We start from the raw sequence: 12,482 nt of genomic DNA on the forward strand, positions 1-12,482 counted from the left end.
CATTCTGAGTCTATGTGAATCTTTATGGTTGAGGTGGGTCTCTTGTAGGCAGCATATAGTTGGGTCCTCCTTTTTAATACAGTCAGCCAGTCTGTGTCTTTTGATTGGGGAATTTAAGCCTTTTACATTACGAGTTGTTATTGAAAGGTGTTGACTTATTCCTAGCATTTTATTGGTTGTTTGGTTGTCTTAGGTGTCTTTTGTTCCTTGCTTTCTGATTTACTGTTTGGTTACTGTGTTTGTTGGTTCCTTAGGTTGTAGATAGTGCTTTTGTTTGATTGTTTTCTCTTCATGAATGCCATTTTTATTATACCAGTGGGTTTTGATTTTTCTTGGGTTTTTGTGGCAATGGTAGTTATTTTTCAGGAACCAAACCCAGTACTCCCTTGAGAATTTCTTGTAAGGTTGGTCGTGTGGTAGTGAACTCCCGCAGTATTTGTTTGTCTGAGAAATATACTCTTTGCCCTTCATTTCAGAAGGATAGCCTTGCAGGGTAAAGTATTCTTGGCTGGCAATCTTTGTCTTTTAGTATTTTGAATATATCATCCCATTCCTTTCTAGCTTTTAGGGTTTGTGATGAAAAGTCTGATGTTAGCCTGATTCGGGCTCCCTTATTGGTGATTTGACGCTTCTCTCTTGCAGCTTTTAAGATTCTCTCTTTGTCTCTGAGTTTTGCCAATTTGACTATAACATGTCTTGGAGAAGGCCTTTTTGGGTTGAATACGTTTGGAGATCGTTGAGCTTCCTGGATCTGAAGATCTGTGATTTTTCCTATCCCTGGGAAGTTTTCTTCCACTATTTTGTTGAATATGTTTTCAATGCAATCTCTTTTTTCCTCCCCTTCTGGAATACCCATGACTCGGATATTTGAGTACTTAAGGTTGTCTGATATCTCTCTCAGAATTTCTTCAATGTCTTTGATTTTTTTTCTTTCTTTTTTTCTGCTTGTGTTATTTCAAACAGCCCATCTTCAAGTTCAGAGGTTCTCTTTTCATCTTCGACAAGCCTGCTGGTTAAACTCTCCGTTGTGTTTTTTATTTCACTGAATAACTTCTTCAGTTCAGCAAGTTCTGCTACATTTTTTTTCAGGACATCGATTTCCTTGTCCATTTCCTCTTTCAGATTCCTGTATACTTTTCCTCATTTCATCATGATGTCTAGCTGAGTTTTCTTGTATCTCATTCAGTTTCCTTAGAATTATCACTTGAAATTCCTTGTCAGTCATTTCAAGGGCTTCTTGTTCTATAGGATCTAGAGTTTGAGATTTATTAACTTTTGGTGGTGTACTTTCTTGATTTTTTTGTATTTCTGGTATCTTTTTTTTGATGTTTATTCATTGTGGCAGGGGGTTTCAAAGTCCACCGGTTTGAGACTATTGACAACTAAGATGTTGCTGTGGTTGCCAATTTGGTATGGCTACCTCCGTGACTGCTCAGTTGGCCCCTAGTGCCTTGTATGTATGGTTGCCTCAGGTCTTGGGCCTCTCCGGGGAGCCACCTTACTGGTCAGCTTGGACTCTGCTGGGCTGGTGGATCACGTACCACAGGGTGTGTGATCTCTGTTGAGCTTTCACTTCCTGTGCAGGACTTCTCCCTGTTCCGTGTGTTGAGATATGATTAAGTGGAAGACAGAATGTAGGACAGAACTTACATTGTTTTTCTTTTTTCCCTTTTTTTGGTGGCTGGTTAGTACAGGGATCAAACCCTGGACCTTGGTGCTATCAGCATCAGTCTAACCAACTGAGTAAACTGGCCAGCCCCAGGAACTTACATTCTTGTTACAAACCAATGTGTAATATGATTTCAGGTAGTGATAATGTAATGAAAAAATAAAGCAGAGTAAAAGAATGATGGTGGGTGTGTGAGCAGCAGGAGTGGTATTTTTAGGTAGAGTGGCCAGGGAAGATTTCTCTGAGGAGGTGACATTTGAGAAGAGAACTGAATGAAGTTAGAAGGTGAGACATGCCAAAGTCCGAAAGAAGAGAACTCTAGGCAGAGGAAATATCACACAGAAATGCCCTTAGGTGGAAATGAGCTTGATAAGATCAAGGAACAGCAAGGAGGGAAAGGATTTCCTTTTCCCCACAATTCCATTTTTAAATCAGGTTATTTGCTTTTTGCTACTGAGTTGTGTAAGTTCGTTATATATTTTGGATATTAACGGTTTAATGGACATATGGCTTCAAATATTTTCTTCCATTCTGTAGGCTGGGAATTTATCTGTCCATAGGACAAATAAATAAAAAGTGAATGAGGTTTTGGAGGATTTGAGGAAACATTAATAAGCAATATCCAATAATTAGAATTTTGTACTCAGCAAAGAATGTACATTCTTTTTCTTTTTTTAAAATTTCTTTTTTGTAAAGCATGTTGTCTTAATCTCACAGTTCTGTATGTAATAGCACAGGGTCTCTTTGTATGCAGTAGGTGATTGTATTAGTTTGTTTTTGTTGCTTATAATGGAATACTGGAAACTAGGTAATTGATAAAGAAATAGAATTTGTTGCTTACAGTTCTGGAGGCTGGAAAGTCCAAAGTCCAGCAGACAGATCTGGTGAGGGCCTTGTTCTTGGTGGTGACTCTTCATAGCAATGGGGGCATCACATGGCAAATGGGCTGAGCAAGAGAGCTAACCTTGCTTGCTTTTAAAATCATCAGAATGATACCCATTACCACCCATTAAGCCATCAACTTATTACTCCCTGAGTGGATCAATCCATTCATGAGGGTACAGTCCTCACAACCTAATCACCTCTGCAACGCCCTACCTTTCAATTATCATAATAAGATTTCCCAACATCCACACTGTTAAAATGAGGATTAATTTTCAATACATATAACTCTGGGGGACACATTCAACCAAGAACAGTGATCTATCAACATTTATTTATTTAAATTTTTAAATTTATTTTTTATTTTTATTAAAAAATTAATTTTAGTTGACAAATAATAATTGCATGAGTTTATGGGGTTTGAGTTTATGAGTTTGTGATGTTTTAATATATGCATGCATTGTGGAAGAAGTAAATCAAGCTAATTAACATATTCATCACCTTACCTATTTATTTTTTAGTGGCAAGAATATTTAAAATCTACTTATTTAGCAATTTTGAAATACACAATACAGTATTATTAATTATGGCCGCCATGCTGTGTAATAGATCTCAAAAACTTATAACTCCTAACTGAAACTTTGTACCCTTTGACATCTCTCCATTCCGTCCACTCCCTGCAGACTTTGGTAACTGTTGTTCTACTCTCTTCTATTAGTTTGGCTTTTTTAGATTCCACATATAAGTGAGATCATGCAGTATTTGCCTTTCTGTGCCTGGCTTATTTCACTTAGCATAATGTCCTCCAGGTTTATCCATGTTGTTTGCAAATGACAGAATTGCCTTTTTTTTTTAAAGGAACTTATTTATTTATTTTTTTAATTGACAGGTCTTGATTGTACACATTTATGGGATTCAGAGTTACATTTTGATACATGTATACAATGTGTGATAATCAAATCAGAGTCAGTAGTATATTTATCATCTCAAAACTTTATCATTTCTTTGTGATGAGAACATTTGAGCTCCTGTCTTCTAGCTATTTGAGAACATACAATAAATTATGGTTAATTATGGGTGCCTAACACTATCGTATACCACTAGAACTTATTTTTCTTATACAGCTGTAATTTTGTATATATATTTGTCTTTGTAATCTTGATCCAACTTCTCCTCATCCTCCCCTTCTCCCTCCCCTTCCCAGCCTACAGTAAACACACAGAATCCTTCCCCTTTAAGGCCAAATAGTATTCCATTGTATATATATATCACAATGTATATTTTCATTATTGATACATCCATCGATGGACACTTAGGTTGAATCCATATATCGGATAATGTGAATAAGGCTGCAATAAACATGGAAGTGCAGATATCTCTTTGACACACCAATTTCAATTCCTTTGGATGTATATCCAGAAGTGTGATTGCTGGACCATATGTAATTCAATTTTTAGTTTTTTGAGGAATGTATCTATGGTTTTCCATAATGGAAATACTAACAATGGCTATATTAATTTATAATCCCACAAACAGCGGGTTTTTTTTGCTATTGAGTTGTATGAGTTCCTTGTATATTTTGGATATGAACCCTTTATTGAATATATGGTTTGCAAAATTTTTTCATGACATAGGTTGCCTTTTCATTTGGTTGATGATTTCCTTTGCTGTGCAGGAACTTTTCAGTTTGATGTAATCCCTCCTGTTTATTTTTGTGTTTGTTGCCTGCATTTTTGGTGTGATATACAAAAAATCAATGCCAAGACCAATGTCATGGAGTTTTCCCCCATGCTTTATTCTAAGAGTTTTATGATTTCAGATCTTATGTTTAAGCCTTTATTTCATTTTGAGTTGATATTTGTGTATAGTGTAAGATAAGGATCCAATTTCATTTTTTTTTTTTTTTTGCTGTGGATATCTGGTTTTCTGAAACCATCTATTGAATAAACTATCCTTTCCAACTATCTTCCCCCAAATCACTATTCTTGGTGATTTTGGGGAAGATTTGTTGACCACATATGTGTGGGTTATTTCTAGATTATTAATTGTGTCTGTATACCCATTTTTGTGCCAGTACCAAACTGTTCTGATTACTATAGATTTGTAATGTAGTTTGAAATTAGCAAGTGTGATCTTCCAGTTTTGTACTTGCTTGAAATTGTTTTGGCTATTTGTAGCCTTTTTTTGGTACCATACAAACTTTAGGATGGTTGCTTTTCCTATTTCTGTGAAAAATGCCATTGGAAAATTGACAGGTATTGCATTGAATCTACAGATTGCTTTGGGTGGTATGAACATTTCAACACTATTAATTGTTTCTATCCAAGGACACAGGATATTTTTCCATTTATTTGTGTCTTTTTCAATTTTTCAATAATGTCATAGTTTTCAGTGTGCAGATCTTTCACCTCCTTGGTTAAATTTATTTCTAAAGTATTTTATTACTGTTTATGCTAATGTAATGGGATTGTTTTCTTAGTTTCTCTTTCAGGTAGTTGTTAGTGTATAGAAATGCAACTGATTTTTCTTTACTGATATCATATTTTACAAATTTACTGAATTCTTTTATTAGTTCTAATAGGTTTTTTTTGGTGGAGTCTTTAGGATTTTCTAAATATAAGTTCATGTCACAATATAATTCTTAATATCATCACAGTCTATTTTAAATAATATTATACTACTTCACATATTGGGTACAAACTTTACAATTATATACTTCCATTTTTTCCCAGCTGGCCTTATACTATTGTTATTATACATTGTATTTCACATGTTATTAACTCCAAATACAGTATTATAGTTATGTTTTATACACTTAATTATCTCTTAAAGTGATTAAAAATAAGACAGTGTCCTTGATATTTACTTGAATTTTCCTAGTGGTCTTCATTTCTTCATGTAGAACCAAATTTCTGCCTGGTGTCATGTTTCTTCTACTTGAAGGACTTCCTTTAAAATTTCTTGTATTATCTCTGCTTTCATTTGCTTTAAATTTTTTATTTTTATTTTGACTTAAACTTTTGTAAGATGTTTTCACTGGGCACAGAACTCTGGATCAAGATCCTCCTCTCCCCCAACTCACCCAAGTGCTTGTATTTTTAGGCTGCCAGTCTGTTGTTTTCTGGCTTGCATAATTTTTATTTATTTATTTATTTTTTAATGTTTTGCTTTGTTTTTATTCATTATGCATATTCATGGCATGCAAAGCAAATTGTCACCACTTGTGCCTAAGATGTGATGGCCAGATCCATACTGGCAGCATGCCCATTACCACAAATTGTGATTATACCCAGTGTCCCCCACCCAATTATCCCCTCAATTATCTCCAGTCTCCCTCCCCATCCCTCTTTCCCCACTCCACTTTGAATCCCTAGGTATGTTCTCTCCCTTTGTAAGTACAATGCACCACTGTGGTCTTTCTTTCTTCTTTATCTCTTAGCTCCCACTTATGAGTGAGCACATACGGTATTTATCCCTCTGTGCTTTGTTTATTTCACTCAACATAAGTTTCTCCAAGCTCATCCATGTTGTTGCAAATGGGAGAATTTCATTCTTTTTTATGGCAAAGTGGTATTCCATGGTGTATATATACCACAGTTTCCTTATCCAATCATCCATCGATGGACATTTAGGTTGGTTCCATGTCTTGGCTATAGTAAACAGAGCTGTGATGAACATGGGAGTGCAGGTATCCCTCCGACGTGATGATTTCCACTCCTCTGGGTATACACCCAGAAGTAGGATTGCTGGATTGTACGGAAGATCTATCTGTAATTGTTTGAGAAACCTCCATACTGTTTTCCATAGTGGTTGTACTAATTTACAGTCCCATCAACAGGGTAGTAGGAGTGTTCCCTTCTCTCCACACCCTTGCCAGCATTTGTTATTTATCATCTTTTTGAGTATAGCCAATCTAACTGGGGTGAGGTGGTATCTCAATGTAGCTTTAGTTTGCATTTCCCTGATGACTAGTGATGTTGAGCATTTTGTTGCCTTTGTCCAGTATCAGATGGCTGTAACCCTGAGAGGTGATTTCTGGCTTCTCAATTCTACTTCATTGATCTGAATATATATTTTTATACCAGTACCATGCTGTTTTGGTTACAATAGCTTTGTAGTATAATTTGAAGTCAGGTAGAGTTATGCCTCTGGCTTTATTTTTAAAATTATTTTTCAAAAGATGACCGGTAAGGGGATCTTAACCCCTGACTTGGTGTTGTCAGCACCATGCCCTCCCAAATGAGCTAACCAGCCATCCCTATTTAGGGATCTAAACCTGTGGTCTTGGTGTTATCAGCACCACACTCTCCCAAGTGAGCCATGGGCCGGCCCTTATTTTTTTTTGTTCAGGATTGCTTTGGCTATTCTGGGTCTTTTGTTGTTCTATGTGAATGTTGAGATTGTTTTTTCCATTTCTGTGAAGAATGTCATTGGTATTTTGATGGGAATTGCATTGAATCTGTAGATCACTTTGGGTAGTGTAGATATTTTCACAATGTTAATTCTTCCAATCCAAGAGCATGGAATATCTTTCCATTGTTTTGTGTCTTCTTTAATTTCTTTCAATAGTAGTTTGTAGTCCTCATTGTAGAGATCTTTCACCTCTTTGGTTAAATTGATTCCTAGGTATTTTATTTATTTTTAGACTGTTGTAAATGGGCTTACTTTCTTGACTTTTCTTTCTGTTAACTCATTATTGGAGAATATAAATGCAACTGATTTTTGGGATTTTATTTTGTATCCTGCAATGTTACTGAAATTATTAACCAGCTCTAGGAGTTTTTTGATAGAGTCTTTAGGTTTTTCTATATATAGTACCATGTCATTGGCAAATAGGGACAGTTTGACTTCATCTTTTCCCATCTGCATGCCTTTATTTCTTTCTCTTGCCTGATTTCTCTGGATAGCACCTCCAGTACTTTCTTAAATAGAAGTGGTGAGTGTGGACATTCTTGTCTGATTCCTGTTCGTAAGGGAAAAGCCTTCAGTTTTTCCCTATTCAGAATGATCCTTACAGTGGGCTTGTCAATGATGGCTTTTATTGTGTGGAGATACTTTCCTTCTATACCTAATTTGTTGAGAGTCTTTATCATGAAGGGATGTTGAATTTTGTCAAATGTTTCTTCAGCATCTGTTGAGATAATCATATGGTTTTTGTCCTTGAGTTTATTGATGTGATGTATCAAGTTAATTGATTTTCGTATGTGGAACCATCCTTGCATTCCTGGATAAATCTTTCAGATGAATCTGCTGAAATTTTTATCTTCCCTCCTATGTATGTAGTTTCTTTTTTTCCTGAATAACGATATTCTCTTTATTTTTGGTTTTAGCCGTTTAGCTATGATGTATCTAAGTGTGTGTGTGTGTGTGTGTGTGTGTGTGCTATTTATTCTGCTACCTTGCTATGGATTCTCTGGCTTTCTTGTGTCTGTTACTTGTCTGTAATCATGATTGAAACATTATATGACTATGTCACTTTAAATATTTCTTTCTCCCCATTCTTGTCTCTTCTTCTGGGACTCCTATTGCATATAGTTTTGAGTGTTTGGTACGGTCCCATTGCTCTGGAGTGGTATGCTGTTTGTTTCTCCACTTTTTTTCTCTTTGCACTTAATTTGGGTAATTTCTACTGACCTATCTTGTTTCACTGATTCTTTACTAAGCTATGTTCAGTAGGCTTATAATCCCAGCACAGAAATTCTTTATCTCTGTTACTGTGTATTCTAATTCTAACATTCTATTACACTTTTAAAAAAAAGGCCTTTTTGTATTTCTGCTGAAGTTACCCAACTATTCATGCTTCTTGTTCACCTTGTCCACTAGACCATTTAACATAGTTATTATAATTATTTTATATGACCTGTCTGATAATTCTAATATCTCTGAGTCTAGTTCTATTTATTGCTTTATTTTTTGCTAATGGGCTGTTTCTTCTTGCTTTTTTGTGTGTCTTGTAATTTTTAGTTTCATGTTGGACAGCATGTGTAGACAAATAGGACTGAACTAAATGGTATTTGTATCCAGAAATGGGCATGCATTTTCTTTTGTAAAGCTGATAGTTGTTGAACTGAGTCCTAGTCAGGAGCTGAATTTAGTTTAGTTTTTGATGTATATAATAACTTCAGTATGCCAAAGTCTTCAAAATCCATTAATAGTGGATTGATATTATCTTATATGTAGTGTGTTAGCTTAATTGCTAAGGATTTCACTGCTGTGCCGGCAGAAGTCAGAGGAGTGCTCCTGGGGTTGGAATTTGATCAGGAACCTAGCATGTAAGACTGACTGAGCTAGAATTTATTGACTTGGGAGCACTTTCTTAAGATGTGACATTTAACACTCTAGCGAGGACCTCACTTCACTGCTATGGTGACTCTTAGAGCCTGGAGAAAGGGATATCCAACACCTATCATTGTGGAAATAACTCAGTTTCTCTGGAAGATAGTAAAGGAATGAATAAAGAAGCTGAGAGAGATGGGCATAGTGGGATGGCTGTGTAATGTAAAAACATAAGATCCACTTGAAGATTTATTCCACAAGAGGGCCTACAGAGCACAGCATTCACCAAGGGCATGAGGAATGTGTTTCTGAGAGGGGTGCCAATATCACTAAAAAGTTCAGTGACGACTTTCATTTATCAGCAACCATTATTGGAGAGGTGGTCATGGAGCTGGGCTTGTTAATATTCATGGGGATGATGGGGCCTGAAATATTAGATGCCAGGAGGCTCCACCCAAGCACAGAAAACCAGTCGGCTGCAACTACCACAATGATTGGCAGTCAGAGGAGCATCCAAGGCACTCTGACTGCAGGAAGTTGTGATGATAGTTAATAGGCCATGGCATATCTTCCTTAACACTCCCTGCCTTCTAAGAACCATCTCTAAATGTATCATCTAAAAGTTGGGTGCACCCTTTTCACACTCCAGCTCTTAACAGATTTTTATTATTGTCAAAATTGCCTAAGATTTCTTGTCACCTGAGTCTTCCTGTAAACGGAGTCCAGGATTCCCTGGTAACAATTTTCATTCTCATTAGAGCACTCAAATTATGGAGTCAGGAATGTCCTTATGAGCACTCATGAAACTTAATACTGTAGTTTACAACAGAGCATGATTTCTGTAGGAGATACCAGAAAGAGGCAGTCTAAAGAGCTGTCAGAGGGAGAAGCTTCAGAAATAAAATTGTTTAAAACCTGAAAAAAAGTGATGTGGAATATGTATTTTTTTTGCATGACATCATGAATAACCTCTTCTGAGAAGTATCTAATCATTTCTGCCACAATGTGTGTGCAACTTTTTGATAATTATTGATGAGACTAAGAGCTTCTCATGCAAAGGTAGACTTAATCATTCAGCTGATCACCAGATTTATGATAAGCAAAATAGTATTTAACCAGACAGATGTTTTTCATACATAGTCTAAGAATATTATTTTTCTGCTTTCCCCCCCTTTATTAAAAGATATCTACCAGAAAAAAATTTGAACTGTCCAACAAGCACATGAAAAAAAAATGCTCAAAATCACTAATCATCAGGGAAATGTAAATTAAAACCACAATGAGATATCATCTCACCCCTGTTAGAATGGCTATTATCAGCAAGATGACAAATAATAAATGCTGGTGAGGATATGGAGAAAAGGGAACTCTTCTACATTGTTGATGAGAATGTAAATTGGTACAGCCATTGTGGAAAACAGCTTATGGAGGTTCCTTAGAGGACTAAAAATACAGATTATTTACAACCCAGTTATTCCACTACTGGCTATATACCTGAAGGAAATAAAATCAATATACCAAAAAGACACCTACAACTCTCATGTTCATTGCAGCACTATCCACAATAGCCAAGAGATGGAATTAACCTAAATGCCCATCAACAGATGGATGGATAAAAAAACTGTGGTATATATACACAATGGAATACTATTCAGCTATAAGAAAGAAATGATATCCTATCATTTGTGGTAATATGGTTGGAACTGGGAATCATCATGTTACGCAAAGTAAGTCAGGCACAGAAAGACAAATACTGTATGATCTCATATGTGGAATTAAAAAAAAGTGGTTCTTATAGAAGTAGAGAGTAGAATAATGTAGAGTAAGCCAGAGGGCAGGATGTAAGGAGGGTGGCAGGGGGCAGAGAACTGGTGGAGAATGGGTACAAAACTTTGCTATCTGCCCTAACTGAATCATTGTGTAGTATATGCACATATTGAAACAACACACTGTATCCCACAAATATGTACAAGAAAATGTTAAAATAAATTTTTAAAAAGCACCTCATAATGTAAAAAAAAAGAAAAAAATTGAAATGGCCTTCTTTAAATACCTTTGTCTTGCCAGCAAATTTGAAACAAAATTTTCACATGTACTCACATTCAATACATCTGAGAAACCACTTTAACAAAGGGAGAGATAAGAAGCTTAAGTTATCAGATGGAGGAACTTCATTGTTCTCATTAAAAATTTCCATTAATTTTGAGGTCATTGGAATGAGTAAAGGTGCACTATTTTTCTGGCCACATTCTCGAAGGCTTGTTTTACTTGCTTATTCCTTAAAGTATAAATGAATGGGTTCAGAAAAGGGGCAACTGAAGTGTTGAGCACAGCTACTCCCTTATTGAACGCAACTCCTTTTGCTGAAGGTTTTACATACATGAAGATGCAGCTGCCATAAGAGAGAGAGATGACAATCATGTGGGAAGAACATGTGGAAAAGGCCTTTTTCCTTTGCTGAGCAGAGGGGAGCTTCAGAATGGTCTTGATTATGTTTGCATAGGAGAGAATCACCAGCACCAGGGTGACCACCAAGGTCATCACTGCTAAGATAAAGTCAATCAGCTCAAGTAAGTTTGTGTCTGAGCAAGCTATTTCTATGAGGGGGCCATAGTCACAAAAATGATGATTCAGCACGTTGGAGTCACAGAAGTCCAGCTGACTGGTCAGGATGATTGGGGATATGATGATTAGGAATCCACCCAACCAAGAGTAGAGAACCAGCTGGATACAGACCCTTTTGCTCATGATGGTGGTGTAATGCAGGGGTTTGCAGATGGCCACGTAGCGGTCATAGGACATAGCAGCCAGAAGGTAAAACTCTGTGGCCCCGAGGAATATGGCAAAGAAATACTGAGTGAAGCATCCAGCAAAGCTGATGGTTTTATTCCCAGTTGAGATGCTGAACAGCAGTCTAGGAGTAAAAGTGGACGTAAAGAAAATTTCTAGGAAGGAGAAGTTCCTGAGGAAGAAATACATGGGAGTCTGGAGCTGGGAGTCCAGCAGTGTCAGGACGATGATGATCAGATTACCTAAGATGCCAAACATGTAGGCAAGGAGGAGAAGCGTGAAAATGATAAATTGAAGCTCCGGGATGTCTGTTAGTCCCAGCAGGATAAATTCAGTCAAAGTCTGGTTTTTCATCGCTAACTTTCGTGGCTTGTGAAACCGAGGAAAAGAAAAATAAGAAGGGGAGCAGAGCTCAGGAATATTGAGGAGAGGTTGTAGATTTCCCTTGAAACATACTAATGGGATATTTCTCTGTCCATCTGACCTGAACAGAATGTCTGTCAGTCTCAATCTGGCTCTTTACAAAATCTGTTTGAAAATTACCATGTAGGCAGCTTTATTTCTGAGGTCCTTTTCTCAGGACAACACAATAGCCACTTAGCTTTCCTAATGCATCTTCACCCATTTATTCTCACTTTGTTTTGTTTTCCTCTAATGTCTATGAAACCCTCTCTTGTGATCAAATCTCATCTTTCCCCAGACTTAATGCCTTGATGATTTGATTCACTATCACCCTCTCTAACATATTGGATAACTGCCCCATCCTTTTGCTCTGTCTGATAACAATTCCCAGCTCATCAATGTAGGAGCGAACACCTTTTATAGCTTTTTAGTTTTGTGCCTGAGAGCAAAGCTTGAGAAAGCT

General features: G+C 36.7%; 1 protein-coding gene across 1 annotated transcript; it reads right to left on the bottom strand.

Annotated features, from left to right (window-relative positions):
- Positions 1–11,035: 11,035 nt before the first annotated feature.
- On the bottom strand, positions 11,036–11,971 carry LOC134391672 (olfactory receptor 2AP1-like). The gene has a single exon (XM_063115656.1). It carries the CDS (start codon positions 11,969–11,971, stop codon positions 11,036–11,038), a length of 936 nt encoding a protein of 311 aa, XP_062971726.1.
- Between the last annotated feature and the right edge of the window lie 511 nt (positions 11,972–12,482).

The sequence above is a fragment of the Cynocephalus volans genome, chromosome 12 (genome assembly GCF_027409185.1).
Source record: "Cynocephalus volans isolate mCynVol1 chromosome 12, mCynVol1.pri, whole genome shotgun sequence".
In the NCBI taxonomy this organism is placed as follows: Eukaryota; Metazoa; Chordata; class Mammalia; order Dermoptera; family Cynocephalidae; genus Cynocephalus; species Cynocephalus volans.

Excerpts from the sequence above, each read along its gene's own strand:
- LOC134391672 (XM_063115656.1), bottom strand. The coding sequence starts at position 11,971 with ATGAAAAACCAGACTTTGACTGAATTTATCCTGCTGGGACTAACAGAC.